Raw genomic sequence first — 17,191 nt, 5'->3', positions numbered from 1 at the left:
TCCGACTGCTCCTCCACCGAGGGCTGTCGAGGTTTCAAGCTCCCAAGTGGCTGAGAAGGCTTCGGCGCCGTAGACACAGGTACGGGCGCTTCGGTGACCGACCGTGGTGCGAAGGCCTTTGGTGCTACCTTCGGCGGTAAAGTAAACAGGAGTGGCGTCGAAGACTTTGGCGTTGTGGCAGCTGGCTTCGCGGCGGAAGCATCCTTCGGTGCGGACGCGGAAGCCTTGTTCCTGATGCGTTGAAGAGAATCCGACACCTGCTTCGTAAAGGAAGCGGACGGTTTCGTCGATCCGACAGACGTCTTCGGTCCACCAGCGAGTGAAGACTCGAGCGTTGATGCCTTGTTTGTATCCGGTACAGGATCAGCCTTCTTCGGCGCGCTGTGTCCTCCGTCCGTGCCGACGGCCTTCTGCGCCAACGGTTTGGTGCCGGTGACCTTGACTACGGGGTGCGGAGCCTCAGTCTTCGGTTCGACGCCCTTTGCCGATTTCGGGTCGACGGCCTTGACCGACTTCGACTCGGCGCCCTTGACCGACTTTGGATCGGCGCCCTTGGTCGACTTTCCCGGGTCGACAGCCTTCTTCGGCTTCGGCTGCCCCGACGTGTCTGAAGACGAGGAGGCGGCCGGAGGGACAGACGTCTTCTGTTTCGATGGCGTCTCAATTACTTTCGCTTTTGTCGACACCGAAGGTTTCGGTTTCGTTTTGACTAACGTCAGCTCCGCAGAAGTGTCCGTAGCCGGGCACGTAGGGGAGGCCATGGATCTGGGTGGAAGGTCTTGGGTAAGGCCGTGTGGCGATCCCTCAACCTGAGCCGTAGAAATTGTTCGTACGGGGCTTAGCTCTTCACACGAGCTATCTTCCGTGGCCCCGTAGGCCTCATTGTCGTCTCCTACCTCGTCGACGACTTCTCCTGCCTCGACCACCTCGACGTCCGCGTCGTATCCGTAGTCGATCTCCTCCGCCGGAGGGGAAACTTGCAGATGAACTTCTTGCTCGCCTGCTTCTTCTCTGGCGAAGATGTCCACCGGTGCCAGGGCCGACTGCCGGGCCTCCTGGCGCGCCATGCGCCGAAGTCGAATCGTTTTCTTCGAACGAAACCTAGAACAAGCCATACAGTTGGCTTCATCGTGGTCCGGCGACAGGCACTTGTTGCACACAGGGTGGACGTCGATGTGTGGGTACTTGGATCCGCACACGGGACATTTCTTGAACGGACTCCGTACCATGATGTCGTCGAAAGTCTTGCTGCGTCGACTGGGCCCCGAGTACCGAAGAGCCACGCGACTCCTCTGGACGTCCGACTCGGAAACTGAGCCGGAACAGAGCTGGGACCGAACGCAAACAATACCGACGGTATAGGATAAGTCCTTCGGGCTTTAAGAAAAGTCTATATCGATTCCGAACTGGAGATGTCGAATATACATCCGAACCCAATGGCGGAAAAAAACAATCTGGGGATGGAGTCGATTCCCATGCGCACTGTAGTCCAGGGGTGGAGCCACCTATCTCGTGATACTTCGAAGACTCTTCCAGGACAACAATGTGCAATCATCCGGATCCAACACTAGGCGGCGATCTATGCTATAGATATGAATTCAGCAGCCCACATGCCTCGAACACCTCAGTACAAGCGTCACAGGATCGACATCCAATGGGAAACTGACAAGTGCTCTCTCAGCCAATCGCATGGCAATGTTTTAAAAGCACTGGGCAGAGAGTATTTGGGCTGCGAGGAGACGTGGGAGGGCGGGGGCTGCCCGCGCATGCGCAACATGCGCCATTCATAACTTTCGTTATGAGGAGCGAGCCCGGAGCCAAAGCGAAGTGCGGGAGCCTAAGTCCCGGGTCCCAGGAGGGGGCCCGGGTGAAGAGCAGCGGATAGCACGGCGGGGCTCCCATGCCTAAGGGGAGAGCCCCGCATCGTGCTGCCAAAGGACCTGGAGTACAGAGATGAGGTAAGGGGAGGGGGGGTGGGGTGCGTGTGTGTATGCAGTGTGTGTGCGTGCGTGTGCCTGCCTGCGTGTGTGTATGTGTGTGTGAGTGTGGCTGTGTGTATGTGTGCGCGCGCGACAGAGAGGCATGGCGGCATGGCTGACTTCCTAGGAATCTGAGATAGGATATGTGCACGGCGCCGGCCTGGGCGTGCGCGCCCACGAGGTGCAATCGGCGCGCGTGTCCGAACCCTGTCTCAGATTCCCAGGAGACTGACAACAATAGTTGTCAAGCTAGACACATGCGCACTCTAGCTCGACCTAAAAAAGAATATGAAGATAGTTACCACGCACACAGATGAACAAGTTACTTACCTTCGGTAACGATATATCTGTAAGAAACAGTAGTTAGTATTAGATTCCTTACCTTAGAATATCCCCAGGCGTCAGTCTGGATCCGGAAACTTTTGCGTAGCAGTACCCCTGCGCGTCGGTAGGCGTCGTCTGCAGGCGTCCCCTGCGGCTCCGCGTCGTCGGCGTCGTGCGCCGTGATGACGTCGCTGGAGTATATAGACGCCGCCTCCGCGCGCTGACGTCAGTTCTTTGCACACAGCTTTTCCGCGCCAGAACACGCAGAGCCATGTGAGAACTAACACTGGTGCCATTTGAAACTAGGGCCCTGAAAGGGATGTCCTTAACCCTAGGTATCAGTTCGCAGAACGGGGAGGATGGGTGGGGCGGTAAGGAATCTAATACTAACTACTGTTTCTTACAGATATATCGTTACCGAAGGTAAGTAACTTGTTCATCTGAAAGAAACAGGTTAGTATTAGATTCCTTACCTTAGAATAGATACCCCAGCAATACCAACCCCGGTGGTGGGTCTGCAAACCAATACAACCTACACCAGAAAGTCCTGGAGGACCGAACGGCCAAAGAAGCCATCCCTCCGGACTGGACTGTCCAGGCAGTAGTGCCTCGCAAAGGTGTGCAGCGAGGCCCACGTGGCCGCCTGGCAAATGTCCTGCAAAGGGACTCCCCGGCCCAGGGCAGTAGTAGCCGCCGTGGCCCGAGTGGAATGGGCCCTCAGCCCAACAGGAGGCTCCTTCCGAGCCAAAGAGTAGCATGCTTTGATGCACAGGACGACCCACCGAGAGATGGTCCGCTTCTGTACCGCCCTTCCCTTCTTCTCACCCACGTAGCCAACAAACAGTTGGTCATTCACCCGGAACTGGCGTGTGCGATCCATGTAAAATGAAAGCGCACGTTTTGGGTCCAGACGATGGAGCCGCTCTTCATCCTTCGAAGGATGCGGAGGCGGGAAGAAGGAGGGCAAGCTGATGGACTGCCCAATGTGAAAAGCAGAGACTACCTTGGTCAGGAAAGAAGGTCTAGTCCGAAGAACCACCTTATCAGGATGAACAGACAAGAAAGGAGGTTTAACAGAAAGAGCCTGGAGCTCACTCACTCTCCTGGCAGAGGTGATAGCCACCAGGAAGGCCGTCTTTAAAGTGAGAAGACGGAGAGGACAGGAATGAAGAGGCTCAAAGGGAGCGCACATCAGGAAAGTCAGAACCAGGTTCAAGTCCCACTGAGGCATCACGAACGGAGTTGGGGGATACATGTGCGTGATGCCCTTCAAGAATCGTAACACAATAGGGGACTTGAATAAAGATGGCTGATCAGGTAGCCTCAAGAAGGCGGAAAGGGCAGAAAGATAGCCCTTGATAGTGCCCAGAGCAGAGCCCTGCTGGGCAAGGGAAAGGAGGAAGAGGAGAACCTCAGACAGAGGGGCAGAAAGGGGATCCACAGCCTTTGCTGTGCACCATGCCACAAATCTGTTCCACCGGCAGGCGTATACCGACTTTGTGGAGGGACGCCTGGCTGCCAGAATTACATCACAGACTTCAGGAGGCAAGTCAAATGGCCTCAACTGCCGCCGCTCAATCTCCAAGCATGGAGGTGGAGACTGGACAGGTTCGGGTGGAGGACCGTCCCCTGCTGCTGCGACAGAAGGTCCTCCTGAAGGGGCAGGCGGATCGAGGGACCGACTGTCATGCTGAGTAGCTCGGGATACCAGTATCTTCGAGCCCAGTCCGGGGCCACAAGGATAACTTGGGCCCGGTCGCGCCTGATCTTCTTCAGCACTCTGGGCAGAAGTGGTATAGGCGGAAAGGCGTACAACAGACCGCAACTCCACTCGCGCCGAAAGGCGTCGCCGAGCGAGTGCCGTCTTGGAAACTCCAACGCGCAGAACTGATGACATTGCGCGTTCTCTTCTGTGGCGAATAGATCTAACCAAGGCTCTCCCCATTGCTGAAAGAGGCCTCTCGCCACGTCCGAGTTCAGACGCCATTCGTGATCCACCGAGCACCGACGGCTGAGTTCGTCCGCCCTGGCGTTCAGAGAACCTGCCAGGTGTTGAACCGTCAGAGTCACGCCCTGACGTTCCAGCCATTGCCAGAGACGCAGAGCCTCCTGGCAAAGGGTCCACGACCCCACACCGCCCTGTTTGTTGCAGTACCACATGGCGGTGGTGTTGTCCGTGAACACCTGCACTACACTCCCGTTGACAAAGGGGAGGAATGCCTTCAGTGCTAGGCGAATCGCCCGCAGCTCCAACAGGTTGATATGGAGCCGGGACTCCGCCGGAGACCAGATGCCTCTGATCTCCGCCTCTCCCAAGTGGCCACCCCAGCCCTGGAGGGACGCGTCCGTCACAACCACGTGCTCCGGTTGGGGAAGGGAGAGGGATCTGCCTCTGACCCAATCGCGGTCCGTAAGCCACCACTGCAACTGTCTCGCAGTGCCCTCCGAGATCAGGACATGGTCGGATAGGTTGCCCTGATGCTGGGCCCACTGAAACTTCAGGTCCCACTGCAGAGCCCGCATCCGCCACCAGGCGTGATGCACCAGTAGGATGCAGGAGGCCATCAGCCCCAGAAGCCGCAGCGTCAACCTGACCGAAACCCGGAATAACGGCTGAAAGATGGGAATCAGAGCCTGAATATCCCGGACCCGCCGTTCCGGGGGATAAACCCGAAACTGCGCCGAGTCGAGAACCGCTCCGATGAAAAGGAGCTTTTGAGAGGGACACAGGTGTGATTTCGGCACATTGATGGAAAACCCCAGCTCGTGCAGGAGGTCTGCCGTCATCTGAAGGTGGTGGACGACTGTCTGGGGCGAGCCCGCCTTCAACAACCAGTCGTCGAGGTAGGGGAAGACTGAAACCCCTAACCGGCGCAGATGAGCTGCGACCACCGCCATCACTTTCGTGAACACCCGTGGGGCGCTGGTAAGGCCGAATGGGAGCACGATAAACTGAAAGTGCTCCTGGCCTACCGTGAACCGCAGGTAACGCCGGTGGGCCGGCAGGACGGGGATGTGAAAATACGCATCCTGCAAGTCCAACGCTACCATCCAGTCTTGAGGGTCTAGAGCAGCCAAGACCTGAGCCAAAGTCAACATCTTGAACTTCTCCTTCCGGAGGAAGCCGTTGACGTTCCGTAGGTCCAAGATAGGACGGAGGCCTCCTTTGTCCTTCTTGGGCACCAGAAAGTAGTGGGAGTAGCAACCACACCCTACTTCTGGCCCAGGAACGCGCTCGATGGCCCCCTTGGCCAAGAGGGCCGTAACTTCCTCCTGCAGAAGTGTCAAGTGGTCCCCCGACACACGGTGGTTCTGCGGTGGCATGGCTGGAGGAGTGGACTCGAAGGGGAGGGCGTAGCCCCTTCGAACGAGCTGCAGCACCCACCTGTCCGATGTTATCGCGCGCCAGCGGGAGTGGTGATGGCGAACCCTGCCACCCACTGGCGTCACGTGAGCCCGAAAGCTCGGACTAGGAAGGCTTGGATGCAGCAGCGGGGGGAGGCGTGGACTGACCTCGCCGCTGGCCTCTACCGCCACCACGGCGGAAACCACGGCCGCCACCGCGCTGGGGAGCGTTCTGCGGCGCGTGGCTGGCAGCACATGTGGGACCGCCCCTCCCTTGGCCACGAAAGGGGCGAAACGAACCCGTCTGCTGGCGCTGGGTCGAAAGACCCAAGGACTTGGCCGTGACCCTGGAGTCCTTGAAGCGCTCCAGCGCGTGGTCCGCTTTGTCATCAAACAGGCGACTGCCATCAAATGGCATGTCCATGAGTGTATTTTGGACGTCTGGCGAGAAATTGGCAGATCTCAGCCAAGCATGGCGACGAATCGCCACCGTCGTGGACATAGCCCGTCCCAGCAAGTCGGTCGTGTCCAGACCACAACGGATCGAGTACCGCGCCGCATCCCGGCCTTCAACCAAGGCCCGGGTGAGCTTGTCCCGCACTTCCTGGGGGCATTGCGGCAAACACTCCTCGACCGTATCCCACAGGGAGTGGGTGTAGCGGCCCAAGAGGCACGCGGTATTACAAGACCGCAGTCCAGCGCTCAAAGAGGAAAATACCTTTTTACCAAATTGGTCATACCGCTTTGATTCCCGATCGGGCGGAGCCGACGGGAACGCGGACTGTGAAGTGGAGGCCTGGATCACCAGACTCTCCGGGGAGGGATGGGTGGATAGGAAGGCAGGGTCGTCCGAGCACGGACGGTGACGCCTGGCAACGTTCCGGTCAACCGGTGCACCGGAAGCGGGCCTGGACCAGGTGCCCAAAAGGACATCCGTCAGGGCCTCATTAAACGGCAGCAGAGGCTCCTGGGGGCATGACTGCGGTTTAAACACTTCGGTCAGAATGTTCGGCTTGACCTTCGCGACAGGGAGCTCAAGGCTCAAGGCCTTGGCAGCCCTCATCAGGACCACCGAATAGGCAGCACCTGCCTCAGACGCCACAGGGGTCGGGGAGACAAACCCAGGGTTGGGCGACTCGTCCAGACCACTGGCATCACCCAGATCACCTACCCAGTCCACATCATACTGGCAGGCACGGGATAAAGGGTCCTCAGACCCCTCCCAACCCTCTCCATACTCGTCCTCATCGCCGTATTCTGGATCGACGATATAGACCTCGGGGTCAATGGGCCCCATCGGCGCCGGATCCGGCGTCGGACGACGCCGGTCCGACTCCGCGTCAGGAGTCAGAGGGGGAATGGGGGTGGCGCCGCGTGGCGTCGGCGCCGGGGACCCGACGCCGGCCGGAACCGACGGCGGAGTCGCTGCACCGCGCGGAGGCGGTACCACGGGTTGGCCCAAAGGAACCGACGCCGGAGAGGCCGGTAGACCAGCCGGCGACGAACCTGAGGGGCCCAGCGGCGCCGGGGCTGGAGCCACCGGCGGCGACGAGGCAGGAGCACCCGAACCGCTCGGGCCCCCAGACGGGCCCGACGGGCCCGCAGGCGCCGTAGGCCCCGCCGGAGGAGACCTCGCCCTCATAGCTATGAGGAAGGCCTCGATCTCCTCACGCGACGCGCCTTCCCCAGGGACCGACGGGTATGGGGCAGACGGCGTCGGCGACCCACGCGGGCCCGCGTGGGTGGGGCCACCCGAGCCCCCGGCCGCATCACGCGGGCGTCGGGGGGAGTCGGGGGTACGATGACGACGCCCCGACTTCTTACGCTTACCTGACGAACCGGAGGAATGGTGGCGACTCCCGGAGCGCTCATGGCGGCTCCGCGATCGTTCCTTCGACCGCTCCCTCGACCTCCGACCGGACCGGGACCGCTCTCGACGCGGGGCCGACACACGGAGCTCGAGAAGCTTGCGGGACCGCTCCCGCCTAGCTTTACCAGTCAAGGCCCGACAGTCGACGCAGGACTCCACGTCGTGGTCCGCGCCCAGACACCGGAGGCAGAGTCGATGGTGGTCGGTGACCGACATCAGGCGGTCGCACTCGTCGCAACCCTTGAAACCGGGCATCCTACCGGCACCGTAGAAGATTAAGTAGTTAACAAGAAACTTGGTCAAAAGACCGGAGTACTGCTCTTCGGATCTGCGCTAACTGGCGCGGAAAAAAGAAGAACTGACGTCAGCGCGCGGAGGCGGCGTCTATATACTCCAGCGACGTCATCACGGCGCACGACGCCGACGACGCGGAGCCGCAGGGGACGCCTGCAGACGACGCCTACCGACGCGCAGGGGTACTGCTACGCAAAAGTTTCCGGATCCAGACTGACGCCTGGGGATATTCTAAGGTAAGGAATCTAATACTAACCTGTTTCTTTCAGATATCCTGGGCACCGTCTGACGTCACACAAAGAATAGACCAAATAGTGGTGGCGACGCCCATTTTTTTTTTTTTTTTTTTACAAATAGAGAATAAGACAATTCAGGACCCAACCACTAGATGGTGGAACAATGCACAGCATGTGAATCCAGAAAAGGATTCATGTGCTAGTTGAAACCGTCCTCAGCTCCAAGATGATGGATTGATAACTCTTCCCAAATGTTCCTCCAAGTTGTCAGATTATCAATATGTACTCCTTAGCCCTCTAGAGAGGCATCTGTTAATACCCTCTGTGAGAAAAGTGGAACACAGAGAGGCGCAGCAGAGCGGTTCTTCTTGCACCACCATTGCACGGACTGCAGTGCATGTGATGACAGACGCAAGTTGCTGTACCAATTCCATTACTTCTAGCTTTGCTGATCATTCAAGAACTATTACAATCTGTGACTTTTGCACAAAATGAGTCGTGCAGACCCACAGTACACATCTACCTGCATTGCTAAAGTGACAGAAAGAAATGAAGAAGAATTCATCTTGTTCACTTTTTTAGGTCCAAAATAGGATGGAAATTTTGTTTGAGACCTTTCTTCTTGTTTTGAAAACAAAATGTGTGAGTACTCTTTTCCTTTACTAAATAATAAAAATATAAACTGCACCCTTTTAAACTCCTCATTATTTTCCAGGACAATATGCATTGTAATTTCTGCCTTAGTCTTCATATTTTGGATTTCTTTATCAGCTTGAGGGCCAAGGAGATGTCCCATTCAAAGGCAACTCTACTATGTTTTTCTAGGCATAAGGAGAAAAAGAAGTCTAAGCCGGGGGGGGGGGGGGGGGCATTTTATTGAGATGCCATAGCAAATGTCTGTTATAGCCAGGTTATTGGTGTCTGTTGATAGAGTGACCAAAATGTCTGAAGTCAATACACTTTCTTTTACTATTTCCCACAGAATCCTTCTTGCGTCCTCTAAGAAGCTAGTCCAGTAAATGCATCGTTGAGACCACAGAGAGCGTTGGAGTGACTAAAAATTCTCAAGAACTGGCTGCAGCATGACACACTTTCCTGCCCTTTAAGTTGCATTTTCTGATCTCCGGCTCAGGTGGACTGGAAAAGAAGGAACTACATTATACTTAGCCACGGGCACTACTAAGAAATCGGGAAATATCACTGCCTGAAAGTATTACGATCCAAGTCAACTGATGTAAGCCTCTTCTCCAGTTGACTTTTTACTGCCCAAATAAAGGATGGATTTACAAAAGGTATCCATCATTTGCTCCAGCAGTCCATGAACAAGTTGAACAATAGGACAAGTCTGTGGTCTAGACTGGACCATCTAAACAATAATCAAGGTACTCACCTTTATGGTTTTTTCTGCAGATTAAGCTATCACGTTATGTTCGAGAGCACAAGCAAAGCCACAAGATCATCAATAGAAAGGGATTTCCTTTGCAATAGGCTCCGCAGATAAAGGTAGGAGATCAAGTCAACCAAAATACGACCCATCCAAATATTAATTTTGATAATAACACTGGACTGAATTCTGATGATAACACTGGGCATCTCTCTATTTCTGGCCTGGAAGACTCACATCAGGAGTCAGTACATCGTCAAAATAAAAAGCAAAACAAATGGTGCTTGTAGACTGAGATATATTCAGCATCTTCCTCCCACAGCGGCAAAAGTAACTGCTTGACACACTGCTTTGTATGATGGAATAGTATAGTCTTCCAAAGTGCTTTAAAGAGCAGAATTAGTTAGGACTAAGTTGAAGGCCTTTATTTCAGCGCACCATTTTCTGCTTCAATTTAATACACTGTTTTTAACTGGTGTTTTCAATCAAATGCCAGCTTGATATGATTAATTGAAAAAACATGGATATTTTATGTGCTGTAGAATCTCACACATGTGAAGAGATATTCTACTTTTTAGGAACATCAAAGAGACTCATGGTGCAGAATAAAAAAGCTATGCACATGTTAAACATCCCATGGGGAAGGACGTTGTATGTAGTACAAACGTCTCAAAGTGAAATACACAAAGTCAACACAAATGCAAAACACAATTTAAAGAATAGTCTGATTTGGGGGGGAAACATTTACCTGAGTAAGTTCAAATGCTCTGTAAGCCAGCAAGGAGTTCACTCTGTTGGCATTCTTTGAGACATGGCATTCATGCTTTGGAGTTGGATCGAGGGATCTTTTGTTTGCTAAATCCATTGGATTTTTCCCAGGCTGATCAAAGATGCTTTTCATTTTTCCCTAAAAGATATTAATGTATGCATTCACTGAAACAAGCAAGCAATTTGATTTCAGAGAATACATCCATGCTAGAACATTATTTTCTGAAAAAACAAATTAATCCAAAATGTACCTTTATAATTTTGAATATAACAACATCTCCAGTTGCCCCTGGTTCTAAAGGGTTCGCTTGTAATAAATCTGCAAACCTGGAAAGATAGACACCTAAAGAACAAGAACAGAGTTAAAGACACAAGCTGCTTTGACAATTTAGAGTGGTTGACATAACAAAAGAATAAGAAAGGCAAGGTATCTTCACAGCATTATTCCAAAAAGAAATCTTATCTGTAATGGTAGCTATCGAGCATACATGATCATTTTACTACCGAATACTGGTCTTAAAGCACAAGTTACTACTTGTGTAACGATATATCTGTAAGAGACATTAGTTAGTGATAGATTCCTTACCTTAGAATATCCACAGGCATCAGACTGGATCCGGAAAGTTTTTAGTAAGCAGTACCCCTGTGCGCGGTAGGTGGCTTTGTGTGGCTCCGCGCCTGTTGCTGGCTTCGTAGGCGCCGAGATTATGTCACGGAGACTAAGGTGCCACCCATGCGAGTTGACATCAGTTCTGTACACGACTTTCCGTGCCAGGAACGCAGAGCCATGCAAGAAACTGACCCCTGGTGCCATGAAACTAGGGCCATGAAAGGGATGACCTTAACCCTAGAAATCAGTTCGCATAACTGGGAGGATGGGTGGGGCGGTAAGGAATCGATCACTAACTAATGTCTCTTACAGATATATCGTTACACAAGTAGTAACTTGTGCATATGAAAGAGAGATGTTAGTGATAGATTCCTTACCTTAGAATAGATACCCCAGCAATACCAACCCCGGTGGTGGGGCTGCGAACAAGATTACACCAGAAAGTCATGGAGAACAGAACGGCCAAAGAAGCCGTCTCTCCGTACTAGACTGTCAAGGCAATAATGCTTGGTAAACGTGTGCAGCGAGGCCAATGTAGCTGCCTGACAAATGTCCTGCAAGGGAACGCTGCGTCCCAAGGCAGTAGTGGCTGCCGTTGCCCTGGTAGAGTGGGCACGTAGGCCCACAGGAGGCTCCTTCTTAGCCAATGAGTAGCATGCTTTGATGCACAGAACGAACCACCGAGATATGGTTTGTTTGTGCACGGCCCAACCTTTTTTGGTGCCCACGTAGCCCACAAAGAGCTGGTCACCGGAACTGTTGTGTGCGCTTCAGATAGAAGGAGAGAGCACGTTTTGGGTCCAGACGGTGGAGCCTCTCTTCTCTTCGTCCTTTGAAGGATTCGGAGGCGGAAAGAAGGTAGGCAAAGTGATGTCTGCCCGATGTGGAAGGGCATGACAACCTTTTGCAAGAAATAAGGACAAGTCCTTAAAACCACCATGTCCGGATAAACAGAAAGGGAAGAAGGTTTAGAAGAAAGAGCCTGAAGCTCACTCACTCTTCTGGCAGAGGTGATAGCTACCAGGAAAGCCGTCTTTAGAGTGAGAAGACGTAAGGAACAGTTATGAAGGGGCTCAAAGGGAGCGCACATCAGATAGGTCAAGACAAGATTTAAGTCCCATTGAGGCATTATGAAAGGCACAGGAGGAAACGTGCATGCAATATCTTTGAGTAAGCTATTAACAACCGGGGACTTGAAAAGAGAAGGCTGATCTGGAAGCCGTAGAAAGGCGGAGATGGCCTAAAGATAACCTTTGATAGTGCCCAGAGCAGAGCCCTGCTGAGCCAAAGAGAGAAGGAACAGAAGGACCTCAAAAAGAGTGGCAGAAAGGGGATCCACAGCCTTTGCTGTGCACCATGCCACAAATTTGTTCCACCTGCAGGCATATACCGTCTTCGTGGAGGGACGCCTAGCTGCCAGAATGACATCACAGACTCCGGGAGGAAGGTCGAAAACTCTCACCGCTCAATCTCCACACATGGAGGTGGAGGCTGGACAGGTTCGGTGGAGGACCGTCCCCTTCTGCTGTGACAGAAGATCCTCCCGAAGAGGCAGTCGGATCGGGGGATCGATCACTATGCTGAGTAGCTCGGGATATCAGTATCTTCGTGCCCAATCCGGAGCCACAAGAATGACTTAGGCCCGGTCGCGCCGAAGCTTCTTCAGTACTCTGGGCAGAAGTTGTATAGGCGGAAAGGCGTACAACAGACCGCAGCTCGACTCACGATGAAAAGCGTCGCCGAGCTAGTGCCGCCTTGGAAATTCCAATGCGCAGAACCGATGACATTGCACGTTCTCTTTGGTGGCGAATAGATCTAACCAAGAATCTCCCCGCTGCAGAGAAAGACCTTGCGCCACGCCCGAGTTCAGATGCCATTAATGATCCATCATGCACCGTCGGCTGAGTTTGTCCGCCCTGGTGTTCAGAGAATCTGCCAGGTGTTGAACCGCCAAGGCAATGCCTTGATGTTCCAGCCATGTCCAGAGGTGCAGAGCTTCCTGACATAGGGTCCACGACCCCACCCCACCCTGTTTGTTGCAGGACCACATGGCGGTGGTGTTGTCCATTAACACCTGCACTACACTTCCCCGGACAGAGGGAAGGAATGCTTTCAGTGCAAGTCGGACCGCCCGAAGCACCAAAAGGTTGATATGGAGCCGGGACTCCGCCGAAGACCAGAGCCCTCTGATCTCCGCCTCTCCCAAGTGGCCGCCCCATCCCTGGAGGGACGCATCCGTCACCACTGTGTGCTTTGGTTGGGGAAAGGAGAGGGATCTGCCATTGACCCTATCGCAATTCGTGAGCCACCACTGCAATTGTCATGCAGTGCCCTCCGAAATCTGGACATGATCGGACAGGTTGACCTGATGCTGTGCCCACTGGAACTTCAGGTCCCACTGCAGAGCCTGCATATGCCATCTGGCATATTGCACTAGCAGGATGTAGGAGGCTATCAGGCCCAGGAGCCGGAAGGTCATCCTGACTGAAACCCGGGATAGAGGCTGAAAGATCAGAATCATAGCCTGAATATCCCAGACTTGCTGCTCAGGAGGATAAACCCGAAACTGCGTTGAATACAGAACCGCTTCGATGAAGGGGAGCTTCCGACAGGGACTCAGGTGCGACTTCGGCACGTTGATGGAGAACCCCAGCAAATGCAGGAGGTCAGCCATAGTCTGGAGGTGAGAGACGACTGTCTGGGGCGAGCCCGCCTTCAACAACCAGTCGTCGAGATAAGGGAAGACTAGAACCCCTGATCTGCGCAAATGAGCTGCGACTACCGCCAACACTGTAATGAACACCCGAGGGGCACTAGTAAGACTTAAGGGGAGAACGACAAACTGAAAGTGCTCTTGGCCTATCATGAACCGCAGGTAATGCCGGTGGGCAGGCAGGACAGGGATGTGAAAATATGCGTCCTGCAAGTTCAACGCTACCATCCAGTCTCCAGGGTCGAGGACAGCCAGACCTGAGCCAGAGTCAACATCTTGAACTTCTCCTTCTGGAGGAAGCGATTGACGTTCCTGAGGTCCAAGATGGGGCGCAAGCCCCCTTTCTCCTTCTTGGATACCAGAAAGTAGTGGGAATAACAAACACCTCCTACTTCTGGCCCAGGAACACGCTCGATGGCCACCTTGGCCAAGAGGGCCGTGACTTCCTGTTGGAGAAGCGCAAAGTTCCACCGACTGCGGTGGAACTGAGGTGGCATGGCTGGGGGGGGCAGACTCCAAGGGGAGGGAGTAGCCCCTTCGGATGATTTGCAGCACCCACCTGTCCGAAGTGACAGAACGCCAGTGGGGCAGGTGATGGCGAATCCTGCCGCCCACCGGCATGGGGTGCCCCCCAAAGCTCGGACCAGGAAGGCTTTGAGGAGGATGCTGCCGGAGTGGAGGTGGACTGACCCACACGCTGGTCCCCTGTCCCACCGTGGCAGGAACCACGTCCGCACTGAGTTTGGTCTGCGCAGGCTTTTGGCTAATCAAACGTGTTAGGGCGCCCCTTCCATGGCGACGAAAGTAACGAACAGCAGATGTGGCCGGGCGCGTGGTGGAGAGACCCAAGGACTTGGCCGTAGCCCGGGAGTCCTTAAAACGCTCCAGCGCACTATCTGCCTTATCGCCAAACAGGCAGGTACCATCAAAAGGCATGTCCATGAGGGAACTCTGAACATTCCCTGAAATCCCAGTGGACAGTAACCAGACATGGCGACGGAGGGCCACTGTGGTGGAAATCGCCCTACTCAGCGAGTCTGCGATGTCCAGTCCACACCGGATGGCAAATTTTGCTGCATCTTTCCCCTCAGCAACAGCTTGGGAAAGCACTGCCTAAACTTATCTCCAGACACTGAGGCAGCATCTGCGTAACCATGTCCCACACAGTATGAGAGTAGCAGCCCAAGAGGCATGCAGTGTTCACCGACCGCAGCCCTAAGCTGGCAGAGAAAAACAGTTTCTTGCCAAACGGTTCCAGCTACTCAGAATAATTATCCAGCGGGGGGGTAGGAAATGCGCTTTGGCAGGTGGAGGCTTGGATGACCAGGCTCTCCGGAGTTGGGTGGGGCGTTAAAAAGTCAGGGTCACCCGGGGACGGGGCGATGACGCCTGTCCAAGTTCTTATCCACGGGAACCCCCGTGGCTGGCCTTGACCAGGTGCCCATCAACACATCAGTTAACGCCTCATTGAACGGTAGCAAAGGCTCCTTAAAGCTTGCCACCGGCTGAGGACTTCAGTGAGGAGGTTAGTTTTCAGAGTTACCGTAGGCAGGTCAAGGTCAAGGGCATCAGCTGCTCTACATAGCACTACAGTGTATGTAGCACCCTCCTCCATGGTCACAGCAGGAGGAGAAAGGAAACCAGGCTCAGAGGAGAGGTCAAGGCAACCTGCATCCTCCGTCTCTTCTGCCCACTTCTGTTTCGACTCGCACTGCCGTGCAAGAGAGTCCTCAGACCCCTCCCGGTCGTCCCCCTCCTACACTGCCAGAGGCACAGGCTTCAGGGGAGGGACAGGGGAATAAAAATGGTCCAACAGCGCCGGTCGGTGCCGATCCGGGTCCATATCCCAGTTAGGGTCGCAACTTGGAGCAAAACGGTCCGGAAACCCGGGCAAGGGCGGATGTGGCATCAACGGAACCCATTGCGGCACAGAGAACGGAGCCGGTGGCAGAGGATCCTGCGGCGCCGGTGGCGGAGGACCTTGCAGCGCCAGGGCCAGAGCCGGCGGCAAGAGCGGGCCCTCAGGTGGGCCGCGGGCTCAAAGGCACGCCGGCAGGAGCCCGAGACCTGAAAAGGCGGTCCATGGGCGCAACAACATCTTGCACCTGGGCCAGAGTTGCCGACGGACCCGGTTAAGGTGGGTAGGCCGCGGACTCATTGGCTCCAACGGAGCCGCGGGGGCGTGCTCCCAGCGTCTCCCCGTCCGTGTCCGGAGACCAACGGGGGAAATCAGAGAGCGTAAGCGCATCATCTTCTTATGACGTCTCTGACCCGACTCAGAGTGTGAAGACTTGGACCCCGCGGAGCGGTGATGATGGCTCCGCGGTCAGTGCCTCGAGCGACCCCTGGACCTCGAACAGCACAGAGACGACTGCCAGGCCTCCAGCAGCTTACAGAACCGCTCCCGCAAGTCCTTCGGAGCCATGGCCAGACAGTCGGAACATGACCAGGAGTCATGGTCGCGCTCCAGACAGTAGAGAAAGACGTCATGGGGGTCGGCCACCGACATCGTACGGAGACAGACCCCGCAGGATTTAAACCCAGGCATCCCTACGTGGCACCAGAAGTCAAAAACTCAAAGCGGAGACAAAGTCTCAAAAAAGTTAGTCAAAAAGTGACTAGGGTACGTGCTCTAACTGGATCTGCACTTAAAAGGAAAGAACAGACGTCACCGAAATGGGAGTTGCCTAAGTAGTCTCCGTGACGTCATCTCGGCGCCTACGACCCAGCGACAGACGCGGTGCCGCACGACGCCACCTAACGACGCGCAAGGGTACTGCGGATGAAAAACTTTACGGATCCAGTCTAACGCCTCAGGATATTTCAAAGTAAGGTATCACTAACTAATGTCTCTTACAGATATGAATTATGTAAACACTGCTATGCAGAGCTCTACCCAATTTGATCATCAATATAGCTTGGTTCATATGTTCAGATTAGGTGGCATCAAATAGTACCTCAGAACATTAGAGTGCTCTGATGTTAGAGCCCAGATAAATGAAAGCCATCCACATAATAATTCATTTTGTTGTGTTCCCCTCTCATTGAGACCTGCTAGTGTGAGCAACAGTTTCAAAATCAACTGTTGCTAGGTCATAAAGGAATTCTAGGCTGCTCAGACAGGGCTCTTTGAGAGCCTGGCATTGCAACACTGGCTATAGCACAGCATTGGGAGGGAAGTGATGGGAGGGCACAGATGGGTGTTGGGTAGGACGCTTTTCTAAACATTCAGTACAATAGAGGCCATGCTATGTACGGCTTCCCAATTACTCCTCTGTCCATTGGTTTGGGTAAAATACAGAGCATACAATAGTAGACAGACAAAAAGTAAATAGCAGGGATGTTTTTCACTTATGGGTTCTGAGTAAATAACTCACGCTTCGCTCTCATTGTCAACTAGATTTCACTCAGACATCTTGGTGGAAAACATCCCCTGTTACTCACTGCTGCCCATATATGTTGTATATGGCTTTCAAATTAAATGGATCAGACTATGGAAATTCACTGATGTGACAAACCCAAAGTAGTTAACCCAAGTTGTGATGTCCCACTGGGAAAAGGCTCGCTTAACATTTGCTCCGCCAACATGTCAGTGTCTCTAGAGACCAAAGCATGGTGCAGAATGGTGGTTGGTCATCTCAGCTCCCTTCTCCTGCCACTCCCGGATT

The 17,191-nt window shown here is 54.1% G+C and overlaps 1 protein-coding gene across 4 annotated transcripts in view; it reads right to left on the bottom strand.

Moving 5' to 3' along the window:
- LOC144782290 (protein TASOR-like) overlaps window positions 1-17,191 on the bottom strand; it is an 865,833-nt gene that overhangs the window by 734,659 nt on the left and 113,983 nt on the right. For all 4 annotated transcript variants that reach the window (XM_078661579.1, XM_078661582.1, XM_078661580.1 and 1 more), the window contains exons 3-4: window positions 10,452-10,543; window positions 10,181-10,339 (exon numbers count right to left, since the gene is read on the bottom strand). In XM_078661579.1, coding sequence (XP_078517705.1) covers window positions 10,181-10,339; window positions 10,452-10,543 — 251 coding nt within the window. The remainder of the gene's footprint in view (window positions 1-10,180; window positions 10,340-10,451; window positions 10,544-17,191) is intronic.

This window comes from Lissotriton helveticus, chromosome 9 (assembly GCF_964261635.1).
Source record: "Lissotriton helveticus chromosome 9, aLisHel1.1, whole genome shotgun sequence".
Taxonomy (NCBI): Eukaryota; Metazoa; Chordata; class Amphibia; order Caudata; family Salamandridae; genus Lissotriton; species Lissotriton helveticus.
Note: the sequence above shows the minus strand (reverse complement) of the source record. Positions and strands in the feature narration are given on the sequence as shown.